Consider the following 22,965-nt stretch of genomic DNA (forward strand, 5'->3'; position numbering starts at 1 on the left):
TTACATATTCATTTGGTAACTTCATTTAAAAATTAACAGCACAAGCCACATTATTAGGTAAGTACTGCAAGTTGCCTTTAGATCTGAGTTCATTCTTCATGTCATAGATTCGAAAGAGAGATTTTGGTCCAAATTATGCAGTAGATTTGTTGGCTGCACTTTTAGGATGTGATTCTCCTGTTCTAGCTCATACCAGTGGTGCTCTGTTGGATTGAGATCTGGTAACCAGAGGCCATTTAAGTATAGTGAACAAACTTTCATGTTCAAGAAACCAGTGTAAGAGGATTTATGCTTTGGGAAATGGCGCATTATCCATCTGGAAGTAGACAAGATGAGTACTGATTTTAATAAATGACTTTATAAAGGAGCTGTATACACCTAGTAACTTTGATACGGGTCACTTCATAATTATCCATTCATGAAAAGCGCAAGTTTAAATGCCCTCTGAAACACATTTGAGACATTTATAAATCCGATTGCTCAACCCACTTTAGGAGGAGGTCTGGGATACATTCCAGAAGAAATCAACCCAGACTCATTCTGAAAACCTACTGCTATATACATTTCTGGAGAGTGCCAAATACGTCCCAGGAGCTACTTTTTTTGCAGTTTTGTTTTTGCGAATCTGCCTGGGACCGCTGTGTATGCTTTTTCAGATCTCAAAATTCTCTCGCGAGTGCCATTCGCGACTGCAGTTCTCGCATAAACCCACTAGAGGCTCCTGTTTAATGACTGAATAACTGACTGACTGACTAATCAACTGACCCACCCTTTTCCTTCCCTAAACCCAACCAATAGTGTTTTCAAAAGCACTGAGTGCCCACCCACTTCTCTAAACGCAACCGACTTTAAAAAGCAATCCAGAAAAGAAAAGAGCTCTGATTTTTAACACGTTTTCAGATTTTACCACATGCTCCCCTTGTTATTTACTTCTTTATTTTATTTTTTGGCTTTAGTTTAGTCTTACCTACTTCCTAGAACTGCTCTTCGCCAGACTCAAACCCTGTCGTCGTGGTAGACTCCTCTCTGCTACTCAAGTCTGCTGACGTACTGTACATGGCGAGCTACTGGACAAACTGATAACAGCCGGAAACCTGTCCATATGGATGTATACGTTCAGCTGTTAAGCACGAAAAGGAACGACATTATACCCCTCCGTAGCGTTCATTTTAAAGACAAAATTTAGCCATACGTACTTCTGGCTACATAATTTGCAATCTCCAGAAATGTATATAGGGTTACATTTTCAGAATAAGCCTGTTTTGCAACCAATGCAAATTTTACTCCTACCAAAATAAAAAACAATAAACAAAAAAGCATTGTATAGAGCAGTGGTGTCCAAACTCAATCCTGGAGGGCTTGAGTATAGTGTAGCTCCAACTTGCTTCAACACACCAGCCTGGACGTTTCTAGTATATTTGTTAAGACATTAATTAGCTAATTAGTGTTTGATTAGACTTGGAGCTAAACTCTCTAGGACACCGGCTCTCCAGGACCGAGTTTGGACACCCCTGGAGTAATGACCGTACAGCAACACCACAGTTTAGGATGTTTTCTATCTTTTTATTTTATTTTTTCTTTTCATACTATTTTTGACCAGTCACTAACTGTTAAATGTTATAATTTAAATGGTAAATGCATATCAAATTGATTTAAAAATGCATCTCATAGCTGTGGTGCCACTGTGAATGTGAGCACAAATGAACATAAGCCCTTTACAGTTTTTGATGTCTTGCTTGTACCTGTATGACAAAAAATGGATATAATTTATCTATTTTTGAGTATCATTTAGCCTATAATGACAGTAATCGCAGAGGTAATGACAGGAGCCTGCTCTCTGTGATGGTGAAGTACAGAAGTGAAGTACTGTGCAAAGCCTCCTATATCTTACTGTATATGTGAAATAATGTCTATGAAAAATAATATATGTAGGCGACACGGTGGCTCAGTTGTTAGCACTGTCGCCTCACAGCAAGAAGTTCGCTGGATCGAGTCCCGGCTGGACCAGTGGGCATTTTTGTGTGGAGTTTGCATTTTCTCCCTGTGTTTGCGTGGGTTTCCTCCGGGTGTTCCGGTTTCCCCCACAGTCCATAGACATGCGCTATAGGTGAATTGAATGAAATAAATTGTCTGTAGTGTATGTGTGTGAATGTGAGAGTGTATGGGTGTTTCCCAGTACTGGGTTACAGCTGGAAGGGCATCTGCTGTGTAAAACAAACGCCGGAATAGTTGGTGGTTCATTCTGCTGTGGTGACCCCTGATGAATAAAGGGGCTAAGCTAAAGGAAAATTAATGTGTGAATAATATATGTAGCTTATGTTTCTGTAAAAAAAAAATTAAAAAACTAAATGCAGTGTATCTAACTTTATAATCCATGTAATCTATCTAAATTTGTATATAGCGGATCTGAAGATCGGATTTATATCCATGTAGCATGTGGCAAATATAAATGGAACCCTTTAACAAATCTGACAGCTATCCGATCAGAGAAAACACATGAAGTGACCAGGTGTAAACAGGCCCAAAGAGATGGACATGGTGAGCAAAAGGTAAGCTTTGGGGTTTAAACTACGCTTAGTTGGTACTAAATGGTCTAAAGATTGACAAGAAAATATCCCCAATGGCATTACACAACCACCAACCTGAACCATTGATACAAAGCAGGATAGATTCATGCTTTCATGTTGTTTACATCCAATTCTGTCCCTATCTGAATATTGCAGCGTTTATTGTCTGATTATAACCTCGGTTGTTTGTAGAGGAGTGTTAGTGGATCTTCAAGTTTGGATGTGTTGTGTATTTAGAGATGCTTCCTCTTGTCATAACAAGAGGTCATTTGAGCCGCTGTTGCCTTTTTATCAGCTTAAACCAGTCTGGCCATTTTATGACCTCTGCAATCAACAACGCATTTACAGCAACAGAACAGCTGCTTGATGAACATTAACCCTTTTTGGACTGCTCTCTGTAAGTCCTTGAGTTGCTAGCCTAGATGTTTGTGCATGAAAACCCCAGCACATCCGACTTTATTGAAATATTCAGACAAGGCCATTTGGCATTCTCAATCATGGCACATTCAAACTCATCTATTTGCCTTTCCTTTTTCATTCTGATGCCCAGTTTGAATTCCAGCAGAACAACTTGACAACCTCTACATGCATCAGTGCATTGAGTTGCTTGATGCATTCGTTATTTGTTTTAATTAGCAGATGTACCTAATAAAGTGTCAGTATTTTAAGTATCACATATTATGTGAACTGTTTACAAGTTTTCAAACAAAGGAATCTTAAGTCAGACAGCTAAATGAATCACATTAGAATATGACCTTAAGTGTTATTCACTGGAATTGGAATTTGCATCTGGGTGCATCACTGATGTCCACCAAATGGACTCTTTTCATTTTGTGATGTGCAAATGCAAAGCATAGATGTGAGATATTTCTGATTGTATCTTGTCATGCATTTAGCCAGACTAGGAGGAGTGCAGCATTTGTTTAAATGTTTTTATGCATGTTACAATGCTAAAACAAAACTATAAATATACTATAAACCACACTGTAAAACCCAAAAAAGGTAACTCAAACCATTTAAGTTAAAAACTAATCCTAATGAGTACTTTGAACTTACTCCATTTTAGTAAATGAAGCAATTTGAGCACAGTAAAACCCCATAAATGAAGAGAACTCAAATCAACTGATACTGTAAAAACCAATAAGTTTAGGCAACTCAAACCATTTGAGGAAACCGATTGCTACAAACCATTTGAGTTAAAAACGTATCTATATGAGTACTGTGAACTTACTCCATTTAAGTTGAAGTAATGGGGTATTTCATTAACCCGTTACCTTCAACACTGAGTTCAAAACTCTTTTCAAATAAGTAGAATTAACTTTCAGTCAATTTTGAGTTAACTACACTCATTTCATTTGATGAAGTTGACTGTTGGGTTTTACAGTGCAGTGGTTCCCAAAGTGGGGGTCGCGGAACAATGATGAGGGGTCGCTTGGGGATTTCAAAAACTTAAATAAATTTTATTAAACTATTAGAACTACCATATTTTATTTAAAACCCACAAAAGATAATTAATAGTTATGCTAAAGAAACAACAACAAAAACATACAAATAAAAATCCATCAGTCTTTGAATTTTTTTCAATGTTAATATTAAATTCAATTAATAAATGACTATAAAAATACATAGTTATTAGACTGTTGCATTTTTTGTTGTCAGTATGCTCATGTTTATATATGCCTATAGTTGCCTGTGCAACATTTGTATATTTATAACCACCTTCGAGAAAAATGCGGGTCGCAAGTCACTGACATTGTTATTTTGGGGGTCACGGGCTGAAAAGTTTGGGAGCCCCTGCTATAAACATTAAGACATCCTGTCAATTTATTTGGTCACACTTTATTTTGATGGTCTGTTTGTTGAATTTAAGTTACATTGCATCTACAATGAATTCTCATTAGATTAAGTAGACTGTTAGGGTTGGGGTTAGTGTAAGTTGACATGAACTTGCAAAGTTTCTTATAGTCAGCTGAATGTCTGTTAAAGCAGCAGTATCAACAGACATTAAGCAGACAGTCTACTAATACTCAAATCGACCTTTAAAAATAAAGTGTACCCTACTTATAAATAAAAAAGGGTTTTTAATGACAAATTCAGGAACATTTACATTAAGTACCCTCATAAATTCCATGTTTGGTTACATCCTTCCTAAAACACTTGCACATTCTAGCTTAAATAGTTGAAAGCATTGCAGAATATCCAGTATGAAAACCACCAGCCCTACTCTGTTCCTTCCATATTTGGCTACTTCAATTCAATTGACCGTCAGTAATCATTATATCAAACACACAGACTTGTCTTCAGGCCAACAATATAATATAGTCTCTGTCTGGATTTGTCGCTGCATAATACAATAACATTTCAGCGAAATAAATTATGAAATATACTTGAGCAGTTTCATATTAATGCATATTCAGCTATCCTGCAATACAATTTTCAAAACAAGCCTCTTATTTCTCCATTGTAACTTAGCACAGGAATTATTTATGAGCGTAAGCTGTTAAATAATGGTAAATGCCTAATATTATTTTTTAATATACTGATTTTATAAACAGTAGCAGGTACTGTACTGATTACAGACAAAAAATCAATAGTTTTCTTATATTATTATTTGCTTGTGGATTATTGTTTTGCTTATAGAGCTTATTTACTTATATTATTATTATCATATAGCTTTTAGTTCAACTTAGAGTTCAAGTAAATGTTCGTTATTGTGTGCATTAATGATGCACACATATTTTAGATCATTTATTAATATAATAAATAAAAATAAATGTTGATTTACTTATATTTGACCAAAATATAGCATTGTTAAACAGTATTAAGACTTGCACAGATAAAAAAATAGGAGCTAAACATGGACTGGTTAAACCACTTTTACTTGAAACTCTCTCTCCATTACGTTGCTCAAAATCTACATAAAGCAAGTTCCTATCTGGTAAATATCTTTGGTTAGTCGTCTTCCATCCTCTTAGGTAACAACATTAACGTCTAACCAGTCATAGCTCATGACAAATTACACAACCCCATTAACAGAGGAGCTCTTAGTTATTTGGCTATGAAAGAAAGGTCTAGAAAATCCTACCTGCTCTCCGTTTTCTCCTCTGTGATCTGGCAGCAGGATGAAAGTAAGTCAGACTGAATGCAGGATATCAAGGTGGACGGTGAATGTGATCGACAGTGGACCAAACTCCACCCAACCGCAGGCCTTTAGTTACTCAGTTCCCCTTTTGCTTCCTGCTCATTTTCATACCGTCGCGCATGCAGGGCTGCTGTAAGTGTTAACAGTTTCACACAAAATGCTGATACTCACACATGCTGCATGGAAGTGACCTAATACTGGCAGATTCTGTCTAACCAAAGCTTGCTTTACTTTTTAGGTAAAACTAACTACTAGTTTTGCAACTCGCATATAGCACTATTTATTCATTTAATATATTAATAAAATAGATATTGTATATGAATTGGGTGTGATCTGTGGTAATACTGATAAAAATCATTTAATGAAATGTGAAGGCTTGTTTTTATTAGACACTTGAGTTTTGCACTCATAGCAAACATTTAGGCCAACATATGTAAATAAAGCAATCATTTAGCTAAAGTTCTGGAAGTAGTTTTTTTTTTAATCATATGGGGAAATTACTATTCATGTGTGGTCAAGAATGAACCTACTGACCCATTTTGCAAAAAGAAAAAAAAGAAGCATGTGCCTTCAAAACACACGGTGGTGCTATTTCATAATGTAATCATTTCTCTCTCTTTATATATATATAAAAAAAAAATATGCATTTATTTATTAGTTATATTTCTTCTTTTATTTGTTTTTTTATATTATAAGAAAATATTTTTCGGGCATTTTGCTAACAACATTTCAATGCTATTAAAATGTCAATATTAGATTTAATGTAGTTTTTTAACTAAAGTATGAGCATAATTATGTTTATGTATGATGCATTAACGATTATTAGCTATTAATAGGGCCAGACAGATTTGCAGACGTTTTTTGCTATTTCTTGAGGAGAATTTTGTAAAAAAAAAAAAATATCTGTGGATTTATGCGGATTGATTTTAGGAGTATCATAACTAAAAACCTAATATATGAAATGTTTATTTATTACTTTATATACTTTTGTTTAATATTTACAATTCAAATCCAGATAGATTCAATTGGTAAACAAAGCAAATCTCTTATATAATATCTCTACTAAAAAACAGAAAATATTACTTTACAAACTGTGTTGTGAATAAATCATATAAACAAAATTGACCCTAAAATGTTTTTTAAAAAAAATAAAAACTGCTTTTAATATAGAATAAACAAAAAAAAAAAAAAGATTTTCTCCAGAAGGAGAAATATTATCAGACATACTGTGAAAAATTCCTTGCTCTGTTAAACATCATTTAGGAAATATTAAAAGAAAAAAAGAAGAAAAGAAATCAAAGGGGGCTATTAATTCTGACTTTTTCGATCCAAGACCAGCGGCGAGATGATCCCAAGGTTTCCATATCCTGGACCAGGCCGTATCGTGAGCAGCTGCTGAGGTGGTCATTGAGGAGTGGAGAGCATGAGACTGATTCCTGTGACACTCCAGGGACTGGCGAGTCTTCGCTGAGGTCCAGCTTCCAGCCTCCGGCGCCTTGACTGCAGCTCTACACAAGACGTTTGGCCAGCAGATAAATGGTCGTGCCCATCTGAGCCTGGTTTCTCTCGAGGTTTGTTTTTTCTTTACTTTGCCAATTGGTGAAGTTTTTTCCTTGCCGCTGGCGCCACCGGCTTGCATGGTTCAGGATCTGTAGAGCTGTGCATCGATGGATTTGCTCTTCAGTGTTTGGACTGAATTACCTCACAATGAAATGAGCTAAACTGAACTGAACTTAAACTGAACTACACTGTTTCAATTTACTATGATCTTTTATGTGTAGCTGATTTGACACAATCTACACTGTAAAAGCACTTTGAATTGAAAACTTATAAATATATATACATATGTAAAAAGATTTTTTTTTTGTTCTTCGAGTGCTCCGGTTTCCCCAACAGTCCAAAGACATGCACTATAAGTGGACTGAATAAATTAAATCGGCCGTAGTGATTGTTTGTGAATTAGTGTGTATGGATGTTTCCCAGCTGGAAGGCCATCCACTCTGCAAAAAATGCCAGATAAGTTGGCGGTTCATTCAGCTGTGGCGACCCCTGATGAATAAAGGGACTAAGCTGAAAAAAAATGAATGAATGGGATAGGTATTGCCCTAAAATATCTTTATAGCAGAAAAAGGGATTATTTGTATCTTAAAATTTGCTCTTTTAAGAACTTTTCATTGAATATTTCTTTAAATGGTGCCAAAAATGATGCTTTGACAACACTTTATTTGAAAAGTACCAATGAAACTCACAGAAATGCTTATTTTTTTATTTAATATCAGGTGCATCACATTATTGTGTGAACAAGACCTGAGCTTTCACATGATTTGTAAAATCCCTGAGCTTTCCTTCATGCCTGTTAAAATAAAAAGACATTTTGGCAGTGGAAAGCAGAGCAGATCATGAATTAATGTGATGATGTGTTGAAATGTGATGATATATACATTACTATAAGCAGAATCTTCAGTAAACGAAACATTGGTTAATATAGATCTGCAAAGCATACAGTGCATTTCCCAGAGTTAAAGTGCTTTGTCAGTGTTTTTTGTTTAATAAAATGATCCACAGCTACAATTGTAATCTTTTGATTGCTCTAAGTTCACTTAAAAAATTCAAATAGATTCAAAAGCAGTATTCAAAAAGAAAGACTTCAAGTCATGTAATTCAACAGTATTAGTCCCATTTCTTTGTCTTGGCTCTAGTTCACAGTGGGTTGACGGTGAGTAGTGTTGTGCCTGTAGGGTTGACTTGGACCACCACCTCTGACAAGAGATTTTGGACGCCCATTTCCTTGTAAGTGGGCATGATCTGGGTTACGTTGCATTTCGGGTTACAAAGCTTCCAGCTAGGCATTATTGCCACTGAAATAGTAAATCTGCGCGGACCTCCAATCTCCTGTCTGTTCATCACTGCCACGGCCAGCCTGTTGCCTGACAAGGGCCTTTCCCACAGCTCAAAACTGTCAGCCTGTGAGGGGATTGTAAAACAAATCTCAGAAGTGGTAGACAGATTCAAAAACAAAATCATATAGAATTGATCAACAAACTCAACAGTTCACAACAGGTCTGTCTATAAAGGTTTACTTGACATGAAAGTGATTTTCAGGAGTAACTGATACACTTTTAAAGGCAAGCTTGTTGTTCTTAATCGATTATATGTGCTTTTGATGAATCCATCTGTTTACATTAATTTCAGCTTATTTTGAACCACAGTGTGCCAGGTTTGTCTAAGCTACACAGAGGTCAAAATGTATATCAAACTTTCTATTAAATTAATATATACACATTATAACTCTTTAAGATGACAGATTGTGCTGGTGTTATATAATGCCATTGTTGCTGTTTTAATGAATGAATTGACATCTACTATAATGAAAAACATCTAACATCTATCCATGTACTAAAGGATCAGTAGATATTACAGAGTTATTACAAAAACCCTTTGGGTTATTACTAGAGGTGTGAACCAATACTGGTCTCACGGTTCGGTTCGGTTACGATTATCATGCCATCGATTCGGTTCAATTCGATATCTTGGTGCATCACGGTGCATTGACGATGCTTTCCATATATAGTGTTATATTTTAGGGGGGAGGCTATAAAATGCTGTCTGTATAAACACACAGACACACAGCAACACACTGTCTCTCATTCAAACACATTCACAAACATAGACAGCATCAAACAAACAAACACACACACGCACACACACAAACAAACACACTTAAGCCCTTGCAACAGGGAGAGTTTGCGCTGAGCGGAGCAGAAAAACGAAAAAAAAAACTTAAAAAATAAGCACTTTTCCGACGGTCCCTTACAGAGAGCTCCTCTCAGCCCGAGCTCTGCCGGCTAAAGTAAACGCAGACTGCGAGGGCTTAAACGGAGCAGTGCTCGTAATGTCGAGCGAAAAGAAGAAAGACAACTGTGAAACATAACCAGCTTCGTCTTTCTGTAGGAAACACACTTTAGATCTTTTTAGGGTAAGCGTTTTTTGAGTTATTGCCGTCTATAACTGAAAGTGTGTCAGGAAAATCGAAAACAAAACCAACTAAAGCGCGCTCATTTCTGGCGCCCCACTGGATATACAGCGCCCTAAGCATTTGCCTATGGTGCCTATGCCACGGGCCGGCACTGAGTTGGCTGAGTGTTGTAAATAACGGCGCTCACCTCCCTCGCGACAGAGCGCATAGGAGATAAATGACGTCACTACATAATAACCGGTTATGGTTATTACTGAATCAATACCGAATTGTCCGCGTCTGCATCGCGGTGCACCGAAGAAACAATTAATTTTGACACCCCTAGTTATTACAGTCTTAGAGAAGGCAAATGTCAGAAACAACATTTATTTTAATGCACTATTATTCCATTTCAAATGTACGTTTAATTTATTTAATTTTCTGATTAAGGGTTCATCTTCAAAATGGCACACTATAAACAAAAAATGAACGGCTTCTTGCATAAATGGGTTTCAATGGCACCATTTTGGACCTAAACGTCTTGAAAGGAAAATTTCTGTTGTACCCATGTAGTGTTAAACAGATTTATAAAAGGAAATGACAATGAACTATAAAAATAGAGATAAAAATACATACTTTTGCCAAAACTTACACTGTTTGGATTAACACGGCCAAAATAATCACAAAAATGAAAGGTGCAGTATGTGATTGTCTTCAGAAACATTTTTTGTTGTGCTGGTTAAAAGTCTCTTTACATTCCAAATTTCTAATAGTACTGATTTAAGTAAATAAAAAGTAAAGTTAATATGTATTTTCATTCATCTCCCATAAGAAGCTCAAACTGTCTGTAAGCAAATTCAGATTTGAGCTACTGCGCACTTGTTTATATGTAGGCTCACCGTTTGTGTGTACACGCGCTGCGCGTTCATTAGATAGAGAGTGAAAGAGCGCGAGAGGTAAAAGCAAATGCTGAATCAAAACTTTTTAAAAACCTGAATTAATATTGGAGTTACTTTTGCACGCTGGAGGAAGGATGACACCATGGCTGAAGGATTTCTTTTAGACAGGTAATGTTCTGTTTTAAGGTGATGCAGTCGTGCAGTAGGTAGTCGCCTCAAAGCAAGAAGATCGCTGGTTCGAGCCTCGGCTGGATCAGTTGGCGTTTCCGCATGGGTTTCCTCTGGGTGCTCCGGTTTTCCCCACAGTCCAAAGACATGCAGTACAGGTGAATTGGGTAGGCTAAATTGTCCGTAGGGTATGAGTGTGAATGAGTGTGTGTGGATGTTTCCCAGAGATGGGTTGCAGGCGGAAGGGCATCCGCTGCATAAAACATGTGCTGGATAAGTTGGCAGTTCATTCCGCTGTGGCGCCCCCAGATTAATAAAGGGACTAAGCCGAAAAGAAAATGAATGAATGAATGATCTGTTAAGCTTCACGCAAAGCTTATGTAGATGTTGTTGTTGTTACAAATGGGTTATATATGCACAGAAGTGTTGTTCAGCTACTGCAGTCAGTTTCATAAGGGACCTTTTACAGCATTGTAGATTTGTATTTAGTTTAACAACAAAACATCAGTAATTAGCGCTATTTGGCCTAGCCTGCTTTACTGAGGTGAACTTGGTTTTATATTCACATTGGTCCATTTTTGAACAATAACACCCTGTGAAGCGCTCCCTATATTGTTTACCATGCTACTCTGAATATTTGGTCTGAAACAGCATGCAAGTATGACTTAGTAATACATGTAATTCCTGCATGCCGCAGAACAAGCAGTAGTGGCCATAGCTCAACACATGAGACAGGGTTCTTCTGTAATCTTTAAGATGCGCGCGCTCGTGTTTCAGGAGCCGTGGCTCTGGACAGCAGGGAAGGAATTGTGGTACAGAGAGTTATGCTAACCAGTTAGCATTGTGGAAGATCACCTACTGCACCTTTAAAATGAAAAGGAAAGTGTCTGTAAAGCTTCATTAACATAAATGACTTTGTAGCTGCCCTTCACCCTGGATGGCGAGTGGGCGTTCCCACCTAGAGGTTGCTTAGGTAACATTTATGATGATATTTACTAAAAGAAATGAGCCGAAAATAAACATTGGGGAACTGAGAGTGGATCACATCAGCTGTGATGCTGTGCAGCTCATGATGCTGTGCAGAAATATATGATGTGCACATTTGCAATACAGTAAATATATTTTTTTAAACAGCCGATAACATTCCTTGATTGACTGATATTATTTGATATTGGATAAGGGCAAACCTAGCTAAAGAGATGAAAATTTACTCATAATTTCCTCACACTTAAGTGTTTGCAATTACCTACATGTATATGACTTTTACTTGATGAATTTTAGCAACCAGTAACCATTGATTTCCTAGGTATGAAAAAAACACTATAGAAGTCAATGGTTAAAGGTTTCTGACATTTTTCAAAATATCTTCTTTTGTTTTCTTCAACAGAAGAAAGAAACTCAAACAAGTTTTGATCAAGTGCAGGGTGAGCAAATGATGACAGAATTTTCCATTTTGGGTGAACTGTCCCTTTAAGATTGTAATTTGCTAATGTAATGTATTTTTTATTTAATGCCATGTCAGCAACCAAGGCTATTTTCATGGCAGGAATCTTTCAACAATAAATATACAATTTAAAAACAAAAAAAAAAAAAACAAACATAAATTAAATCAGATTTTTTGTGTTAATACATGATAAAAATTCTAAAATATTTTCTAGTTTCACTTTGTTAAAAATGTCCTTAAAAGAGTTCATTTCATAAAAAAAGTCTCCTGGGATCAGTAAAAGCAGGACAGTCCAGTAAAATGTGTTTTATAGTAAGAGGAGCTTTGCAGCACAAACACTGAGTAGGGTTTTCACCTTGGAGCAAAAAGCCATGTGTTATTCTCGTATGCCCAATACGACATCTGGTAAAAACTACTTAATCAAATCGATTCTTAAAATGTCTTTCTAAAATGAGATTTCAGGTTGGATTTCATGTAATTTATTATTGTCTAATGCATCCCATTCCTTTTGCCTCTTGTTTAAAATGTAAGCGTTGATAAAAGGTTGTAATTTGCTACTAATTTGGGTTGATACAATGTACTTTACCTTCAATATCCGATAGCCCTGTTTGCCCAGAGGGTCCTGGTTGATGGCGATGATCTGCTTGTTCTGCAGTAGTTCTTTGGCTTTGGGACAGATGTCTCGCAGGTCGTTAGACATTAGAAGTGGAGCCGCCATGATTGCCCACAATGCCATCTGAGTCTGCTGCTGATCGCGACTCAAGCCGAAGTTTCCAATGATCAGCTGGAGAAACCACGACCACACATGTGCTATGATTGAAGGCTGAAAATGATGATTGTGATTTGATAGGAACACAATCAGACGAGACGCTTTATACCATGTCAGGGTCATTCCATCCTCCTGGTCCTGCCACTGGGACGACGATCTTCTGCTTTTCTGCTGTCCAGTCCAGGATGCTCTTCACACTGGTCCACTGGTCATACACATCTCCATAATTACGCCAGTGGTTACAGGTCTTGCGAATTGCCTCATAGTCAGGCTGAAATGCAAGAGAGAGAGAGAGAGAGAAGACACAGTAAACCAACATTTGAAACAAAAGAACTGGTATTTTATTTAGAAAAACTTAATATGGAGAGGAAACTTAACATAGTGAACTATATTGTACTTAAACCATAACATAAATCCTTTAAGGGTGTCATGGTGGTGCAGTGGGTAGCACAAATGTGTGTAAATATGAGTGTTTTGGTGTTATGATGGGTTGCAGCTGGAAGGACATTTTCTGTGTAAAACATATGCTGGATAAGTTGGCAGTTCATTCCGCTGTGGCAACCCCTGATTAAAAAAGGGACTAAGCCGAAAAGAAAATGAATGAATGAATGAATGAATGAAATTGACATTCGTAAAATACTTTTAAATGCTGCTATGGTTTGTTGACAGGTGTCCCAAGTTTGTACATTTTGGTTAGTTGCTTCAACTGCTACAAAGAAAATGTTGGTGCAGAGGTGGACACCCCCTCAAGATTGCTCTATTGAGCACTGGTTGCATTCACTATTGGAAATCCTGTATCTGGAACTGTCATCAGCACGGATCAACCATGCTAAACTGGACATTCTGATGGTATGGAAAGTCTATATATGCGATGTCTAAGCAATCTTGGACACCAAACCCTCATCTGAAACTACGAATGTCCAATTTAATGTAATTTATCTAATGGCTTGGTCTAAACTACAGTAATTCTGTGTTTCCTGTTGTGCATATAAAGGGGTGGGGGATGGGGGATATACTCTATATGGGGTAATAGCTGCTAAATGTATTTTTCTATCTGATTGTAAAAATTTTATATTTTCATTTTGTTTTGTTTTTTCAATTACAAAAATAAAAAAGGTTTCCCAAGTTCCAAAATATATGGGACATGCTAAATATATTTTCTGAAGGTTTTGTTTTGACTCAAATAACTTTAAAGATAATTTTACAAACCATATTTTTGACACATTTTTTGTACTCAGTATATACCCTGGGTCAGCGGTTCCCAGGGGAGTCCCGGTGTTCTGACGATCTGTGCTACCTCCTCAGAATGTGCAACCGGTAGCCTAATCTGTCATATTTTCTCTGAAAAAAACAGGAATAGCACATCTTGTCAGCTTCAAATATCTATCAGAAAGAACGACCTCCATAAAGAAGGGTGTAAAAACAGGGGTAGCACATTTTGTCAGCTTCAATTGTCAATCGGAATAAACTACCACTCTCATTCATTAATTTATTTTCTTGTTGGCTTAGTCCCTTTATTAATCCGTGGTCGCCACAACTTATCCAGCAAGTTTTTACGCAGCGGATGCCCTTCCAGCCGAAACCCATCTATGGGAAACATCCACACACACATTCACACACACACTCATAGACTACGGACAATTTAGCCTACCCAATTCACCTGTACCGCATGTCTTTGGACTGTGGGGGAAACCGGAGCACCCGGAGGAAACCCACACGAAGGCAGGGAGAACATGCAATCTCCACACAGAAACGCCATCTGAGCTGAGGTTCGAACCAGCGACCCAACGACCTTCTTGCTGTGAGGCGACAGCACTATCTACTGTGCTACTGCCTCACCTTGAACTACCACTCTAATAAACAAATTGAATATAAAACTAATGACAGAAAAAAATTAAGGCAGTAGTTTACTCTGATAGACATTTGAAGCTGCTATGCCTTTTTCTTCATTGTTCAATAGAGTAGTGATTTATTTCAATAAATATTTCAGCTGACAAAATGTGTTCCTCCTGTTTTTACATCCTTATTTAATATTGTAGTTCATTCTGATAGACATTTGAAGCTGACAAGATGTGCAAACTCTGTTTTTTCAGATGAAATATGACAGATTAAGCTACTGGTGGCACATTCTGAGAAGGTGGCACAGATCGCCAGAACATCGGCCCACAAGGGGGCCTCAGTAAGTTCTGACATATTAGAAAAAAAGTTTAGCAATTAGGAAAACAATCATCTTGCCTTTGTTAATTTTATCCCTTGGCTGACCAAAAAATTGACAAATTTGTAATTCGTCCTCTACAAAAAAGTCTCTGATTAGCCTTCAGCAGCTAATAGTAATGACCCAAGAATACTGGACCCAGGTGAAAAAGCTCCAAACATTTCAGCTCCCAACACTAGCAATATTGGAAACACAAAATGCAGGAAATACCAAGACAGTTACCTGAACTAACCTGACGAGGTTCTTGTTAACGAATGCATGAGGTTGTCCAAATTAATAAGACATTTGCAGATGACTCCCCGATACCCAGCACAAATGGCCTACTGATGTTTTGCTTTACATCAGGCTATTATTTGTGCATATCTAGATATAGTTATAAACATACAGTTTGTTTGTAAACACCATTTTTTTGTCATACCAACTGCAAACTGATATGAGCGATAATATCATTAAATGTGGTGGGGGGCCTTGCAATATTTTCCGGGGGAAAAAGGGTCTTTGGCAAAAAAACCACTGCCCTGGGCCAATTATTATTCTGTACTAAAAATGTGCATTGTGAAGCTCATAAAGCCTTTAGTTTCTTGTCTAAAAAGTTTAGTGTAGGTGTACTCACTAAAAGTTTAAACTTGAATGTAATTACACCTAATCTTCTTTTTTTTTAATGTACAATAAGTATACTCAAAAGTATCATGTCATTTCTACCCTCATGTCTATATATATATATATATATATATATATATATATATATGTATATATATGTATATATGTGTATATATATATATATATACAGTATATATATATACAGTGTATATATATATATATATATATATATATATATATATATATATATATATATATATATATATATATATATATATATATATATATACATACAGTATATACATTTTATTTAATACCATGTGAGCAGAGATTATTTTCATAGCAAAAATCATTATTAGATATACAATTAAAATAATACATAAATTAAATACATTTTTAACGTGAATACATGATAAAAATGTTTTTTTTTAAATCCTTGTAACACTTTGCTAAATATCTCCTTGAGTGAGTTCATAAGTCCTAAAACTGAACCTAAAATAACATACCTTGAAGATTGTTTGTACACAAATAGTTTCAGTTCACAATGACTACTATTGTATGAACAAACAAAAAAGGAAGTCAATGGGAACCAAAACTGGTTATCAACATCCTATAAATATATTTTATCTGCATTGTGAAAGAATGAAGTAATGCATTCAGGTTTGGAACAACTTAAGGGTAAATGAAATTAAATTATTTAAATTTTTGGGTGAACTTTCCGTTTTAAGGGATAGTTCACCCAAAAATAAATGTACTCAATATTTACTCTCCCTCAGGTGGTTCCAAATTGATTTGACTTTCTTTCTTTTGTTGAACACTAAAGAAGATATTTTGAGGAAAATTGCAAACCGTTTCCTTCCATGCATGGAAGAAAAAAAGAAACCCTAAAAGTTAATAGTTTTTTTAGCTTTCTTCAAAATCAATTTTTTGTTTGACAAAAAAAATGAGGTTTGGGATAAGTAAAGGGTGAGGAAATTATTACATAACTTTTTTAGGGGTGAACAAAGTGTTGTGAAAATACAGTAACTTACTGCATCTTTAATTAAAACATTTTCAAGCATCTCACCTGTTGGTGCTGCCACTCATATAACGGCCATTCACAAGAGTAAACAATACTTCTGCCAGTCTGGTTTAGTGCACTTGACATATTTATATAACCTAGAAAAAAAGTGTAACACAACAAAGCCATTTCTTAGTAAAACTCCAAAATCTATTAGGATACAGATGAGACTTGAATATCCAAGCAGATGCAGATACAAGCAAATGAGACTTGAATATTTATTTGTTCATTATTTATTGCCACATCAGCAACTTAGGGCCATTTCATGGCAAAATGGATATACATAAAATATTACATGATAAAACAAATTCGTATTACAGTAAAATATTACATGGACAAATATATAGGATAGAAATAAATTAAATTCACACAAAAATATATTCAAAGTTAAATATGATTTTTCAGTTCAATTTTTGAAAAATAATTTCAGATTCTTCCTGGTGGTACCTTTTTAAAAATGTTGATGAGACTTGAATATCCACTCACCTTCTCCCAGCTGATGCCAGTCAGGCATGAAACACCCGTCAAATTTTAACAGATCCACACCCCAGTCCGCAAAGGTTTTTGCATCGATGTCATAATAGCCCAAACTCCCAGGGTAACCTGCGCAAGTTTTTGTGCCCACATCTGCATATATTCCCAGCTTCAGTCCTTTAGAATGGACCTGAGAAGACAACACTTTAATATTACTTCAGCTTACAAATGATAACATTCAAGTCAGAATTACTTTGATTGTGATATCAGCAAAACAACACTAGGGGGGGATGTGTACCTGACTTTAAGCTTTAGATTGATAAAGTTACGGCCTTTTGCTTTTTACATGGAGTAAAAATATTTTTTAAAAATCATTTTGAAACATTTTTTTATTGTAATTACCTAATGGAATTTTAATAATTGTCCTTTCAGTTTACATTTATGTGGACATGAAGACACTTCAAGGGATAAAACTGACTTTTATCTATAGTAGTTATGTTTGTTTCCTGCCAATGAACACACAAAAATTATTAATGTTATTATTATTATATAAAGTAACTCATATCTACAGGCAGCACGGTGACACGATGACTTCTGAAATAAAAACTAAGCTGAATGAAAATTAATGATTTAATACATATCTGATATATTAATTTATAGTAATTACATTATTACTACAATTGCTGAAATTAATATTTAAGGAAAAAATGAGAAGACCACTTGAAAATTGGAGTTATTTGATTTGATTGATTTTTGATAAAATAATTTTAATCTGTAAACTACTTATGGCATTTAATCCAAGTTATTTGCATTAAATAACACTAATAATAAACATATTTATAAAAATTATTACACAATATTAATGTTTTACAATATTTAACAGAACCGATATTTGGTGGGATATCAGTCAATTAAAAACAATGATTTTTTTTTTTTATTCTGACCAGTTGTCAAAAAAGCTCTAAATGACAATGTTTTATTTGAAATTTGTAAGAAATGTTATCAGTGGTTTACACTGAAAAAATGCTTCTCACTTAGAATTTTTGACTGGTTTCTAATCTAAATATCTAAAAATCCTTAAATCAAGAAGCATTTTCTAGACAAGAAAAAATACTGTCTTGTTTTAAGAAATAATATACCAAAATGAAGTGAGTTTTTTCCTTAAAACAACCAAAATAATCTGCCATAGGGGTAAGCAAAATAATCTTATGAGGATATTGTGCTAACCCCGTTGGCAGATTATTTTACTTGTTAAAAAAGAAAAACTCTGACATCTTGATAAAATGACTTCTTAAAACAAGGCAATATGTTTTGCCTGTCAAGAAAATGCTTCTTGATTTAAGAATTTTAAGACATTTTTTACTTGTAACAAGTCATAAAATTAAGTGAGAAAAGCATTTTTTGCAGTGAATGGAATATACATATTTTTAAAAACATTTGACTAAAAAGTCCACACTTAAAAATAAAAAAGTCAAGTATTTTTAAAGGTCCATGAAATTAAGATCAGTCTGTTAGTTTTAAGTTTATTAGCTTGTGTGCTACAAAAAAGTGACAAAATTCATATTTAGAAAATATAAACATCCAAAGCTTGAAATTTGTCATTTCTGCCTAAATGGATCAACGATTTTTTGTCAAGTCAGCAGTTTCTCTTTAAATCTTGACCAATCAAATGCTCTCTAGTATCTGACATGCCCCGCCACCCTCAAGAAGCTTTCATTTGCTTTTCATTTGAAATCAGTCTCACTGGCAGAGCTGTGATAAATGCAAAATGCTATTGGCTGTTCTTTTAAAGGGGAGGAGCTAATTCATATCCCACCCTCTCTTAATTTTTCAGTTGAGATTTCATCAAACATCAAATAGAAAACTGCACATTTCAAAGCACTTCAAGTGACATTTAAGTAGTCTCTAATATTTGTTAGATAATTTATTTTATAACATTTAATTTATTATATAGGTCAGGTTACATAACATTTATTCATTATATAGGTTGAGAGTAACATGACAGCTTTGTTTTGATAATACATTAAATACTGTATTTTGTACTGAATTTTGTTAGGTTTAAGTGAGATGAGGGCAAGTCAATGATGACATGATCATCCTTTCCCATTCTACATATGCTCCAGACCCATGCAACCTCTTCCAGCCTCATACTCACATAATCTGCCAGTTTTTTGATGCCACTGGGAAACCTTTTGGGGTCTGCCTGCAGGCGCCCCTGTGCGTCCCTTTGTTGCGAAGGCCAGCAATCATCAATGCACACAAACTCATATCCAGCATCCTTCCATCCCTCCTTCACCATCACATCTGCCATCTGCATGAAGAGCTCCTCTCTGCCAGCACACAAAGACATGAGAAGGAGGACATCATGGCCCAACATCTGCATGTTCAAATCTGCATCTGCTCTAAAAAAGATTTTAAGTACCCAGGAATGGCATTTGCCCTCAAGAGCAGGATGCAAGAGCTTAAATAATAAGGAAATCATACATCACATGCTTTAGTAGCAGTGTGACATTCATGTGACAGCAGTTTCCAGGTATACGGCTCTCCACTTTCTCTATCGTTAACATTTTATGTATGAAATAATCAAGTCTAGTTTTATTGCCCTGCATTTGAGGACATACAGTAGAATGAAATATTATGGTCTCGCAGGATCATAATTAAACAAATATAAGCATACAGCAATAGAACATAACATACAAATAAAAAAATGTAAACCTATACACACATCTGAGAACTTATCTAACTGCGAATACTGTTAAAAATCAGTATTGTGTTACTATAAATTGGTTCTCTTGGAAATGTGACTCCATCAAATACCAAGCTTTTTGATTCATATCTATACAACTTTCATGAAAAGCATTTAAAAAAAGGCGGCACTTCATTAATATTCTGGTGACTAGAATTAACAATATTCATTTATTAATTTTCTTTTCAGCTTAGTCCCTTTATTAATCAGGGGTCGCCACAGTGGAATTAACCGCCAGCTTTTCCAGCACATGTTTTACGCAGCAGATGCCCTTCCAGCTGCAACCCATCACTGGGAAACACCCATACACTCCCAATTCACCTATAGCGCATGTCTTTGGACTTGTGGGGGAAACCGGAGCACCCGGAGGAAACCCACACGAACACGGTGAGAACATTGCAAACTCCACCCACCCGAGGCTCGAACCATTGACCTTCTTGCTGTAAGGCGATCATGCTATCCACTGTGCCACTGTGACGCCCTAATTAACAATATATCAACTACAGTCGTGGCCAAAAGTTTTGAGAATGACACAAATATTAGTTTTCACAAAGTTTGCTGCTAAACTGCTTTTAGATCTTTGTTTCAGTTGTTTTTATGATGTACTGACATATAATTACAAGCAATTCATATGTTTCAAAGGCTTTTATCAACAATTACATGACATTTATGGAAAGAGTCAGTATTTGCAGTGTTGGCCCTTCTTTTTCAGGATCTCTGCAATTCGACTGGACATGCTCTCAATCAACTTCTGGGCCAAATCCTGACTGATAGCAATCCATTCTTTCATAATCAGTTCTTGGAGTTTGTCAGAATTAGTGGGTTTTTGATAGTTCATCTGCCTCTTGAGGATTGACCACAAATTCTCAATGGGATTAAGATCTGGGGAGTTTCCAGGCCATGGACCCCAAATTTCAACGTTTTGGTCCCGAGCCACTTAGATATCACTTTTGCCTTATGACACGGTGCTCCATCACGGCTCCATCATGCCGGAAAATGCATTGTTCTTAACCAAACTGTTGTTGGATTGTTGGAAGAAGTTGCTGTTGGAGGGTGTTTTGGTACCATTCTTTATTTATGGCTGTGTTTTTGGGCAAAATTGTGAGTGAGCCTACTCCCTTGCATGAGAAGCAACCCCACACAAGTATTGATAGACTGCATAGGAAATTGATAGACTGCATAGGAAAAAACTGGGAGTACTATTTACTTGAAGCTGTTCCAACCTTGTTTGAGTTGCTTTTTTTAATGCTTTTTTTATGCTTTTAATAAACACAAATCCTGGCCAAATCTGCCCACTGGCCTTTGTCCATCATGGCCTCCTAACCTTCCCCATATCATAATTGGCTTCATCACTCTGTGTCCTCTCCACCAATCAGCTGGTGTGTGGTGTGCAGCCTGGCGCAAAATGGCTGCCGTCTCGTCATCCAGGTGGATGCTGCACACTGGTGGTGGATGAAGAGACCCCCCACCCCATTGTGTAAAGCGCTTTGAGTGCCCAGAAAAGCGCTATATAAATGTAAGGAATTATTATTATTATTACAAAAGAACATATTTTTGGCAACCAATATCTGCTTTCCTGATAGAGAACAAAAACACTTTGGAAGTAAATAGAGACCAACGGTTATCGACATTCTTGAATATATCTTCACCATGACTCAGACTCACACAGACTTGGAACAAGTAGAATTTTCATCTTAATATCAGCTAACTAGGCATGGGACGATAAGCGTTTTCAAGGTATACCACGGTTTGGAAAATTCAAGGTTTTAAAACCGCCAAAAGTTTCTGTAATACCGTTCCTAATAAGTAGGATTTTTTTTATTAACATTTTTTGTTTTGTTTTTTAGGACAACAGTATTTCCAACAAAAAAAAAATATCCACAGAGAAATCTGTGTTTTTAAAACAACGTATAAACCTGTAATAGGCTACAGACATTTTGTGACCCATACACTTTAGACAAAATATACATAGGCTTTCTTATGGTGTCCTGTGATAAGCATTTGGAGTGTAGTAACAGGTGTCCTGGCATTATCCTACCCATCAGATTATGTTACCAACACTATATTTGAATGGTTCTGAGGTTGGGGTTTGGGATTGGGGTAGGTTAGGGCGATATTACAGCTTCATATCACACAACTCCACATTAAAATTGACACTGGTAGCTAGCAAAATCTGATGGGTTGCGTATTGCGGCGAGGTTACACAGACATATTCATTCATTCATTTTCTTTTCGGTTTAGTCCCTTTATTAATCTGAGGTCGCCACAGTGGAATGAACCGCCAACTCATCCAGCATATGCTTTACGCAGCAGATACCCTTTCCAGCAACCCAATTCGCCTACAGTAAATCACATGTCTTTGGACTGTGGGGGAAACCCACCCGGAGCACACGGAGTAAACCCACGCGAACACGGGGAGAACATGCAAACAAGCTCACCTAATGCAGTTTTGAGGATCCGCATCACAGTCTGTGTTGCACATGAATCTCTCCCAGTGCAGCCAGCCCATGGTGGGAGTTAAAGCCAGGCCGTTGTCTAGCGCCGCGGCTGGGACTAATAAACATACAAGTCCGATAACGACTATAATTGAGGCACGCATGTCGGTTTGTGAAGATGAATGACTGAATATGATATGAATGTAACAGGTTGTTTTACTTCCGTGTTTACAGCGTCAGTCAGGTGCAAGCGTGCGCGCACGTCAAGTCGTGACGTCACACGCGCGCTCCCCTTAAAATGCATCCTAATTCAATTCATGTTTATTTCTTTGCGCTTTTACGATGTACATTGAGTCAAAGCCGCTTAACATAGAAGTTCTAGTAAGTTGAAACTGTGTCAGTCCAGGTTTCAGAGTTGAAGTTCTGTTTAGTTCAGTTCAGTGTGGTTTAATTTTCACTGCTGAAAGTCCAAACACTGAAGAGCAAATTCA

The 22,965-nt window shown here is 36.3% G+C and overlaps 2 protein-coding genes across 2 annotated transcripts in view; both read right to left on the reverse strand.

Moving 5' to 3' along the window:
* The window catches only part of btk (Bruton agammaglobulinemia tyrosine kinase), a 38,191-nt gene extending 32,484 nt beyond the window's left edge, over window positions 1–5,707 (reverse strand). Inside the window, exon 1 of the mRNA XM_691995.10 lies at window positions 5,653–5,707. The gene's annotated coding sequence lies outside the window, so the exon portion shown is untranslated. The remainder of the gene's footprint in view (window positions 1–5,652) is intronic.
* A 2,534-nt stretch (window positions 5,708–8,241) lies between these two features.
* On the reverse strand, window positions 8,242–22,710 carry gla (galactosidase, alpha). Its single transcript, NM_001006103.2, has 7 exons — window positions 22,478–22,710; window positions 19,449–19,623; window positions 17,306–17,483; window positions 16,826–16,917; window positions 13,054–13,215; window positions 12,762–12,959; window positions 8,242–8,673 (listed from the first exon to the last, which is right to left on the reverse strand). Exons 1-7 carry the CDS (start codon window positions 22,636–22,638, stop codon window positions 8,410–8,412), a joined length of 1,230 nt encoding a protein of 409 aa, NP_001006103.2. The 5' UTR covers window positions 22,639–22,710; the 3' UTR covers window positions 8,242–8,409.
* Window positions 22,711–22,965: the final 255 nt, after the last annotated feature.

The sequence above is a fragment of the Danio rerio genome, chromosome 14, assembly GCF_049306965.1.
Source record: "Danio rerio strain Tuebingen ecotype United States chromosome 14, GRCz12tu, whole genome shotgun sequence".
NCBI lineage: Eukaryota > Metazoa > Chordata > Actinopteri > Cypriniformes > Danionidae > Danio > Danio rerio.

Bases quoted from the DNA above. Each gene is read 5' to 3' on its own strand.
- gla (NM_001006103.2), bottom strand. From the start codon at position 22,638: ATGCGTGCCTCAATTATAGTCGTTATCGGACTTGTATGTTTATTAGTC. The intron at 17,484-19,448 runs GTGAGTATGAGG...TTGTCTTCTCAG, and splicing joins TCAAAAAACTGGCAGATTAT to GTCCATTCTAAAGGACTGAA. The intron at 12,960-13,053 runs GTATAAAGCGTC...TGGTTTCTCCAG, and splicing joins GATGGAATGACCCTGACATG to CTGATCATTGGAAACTTCGG.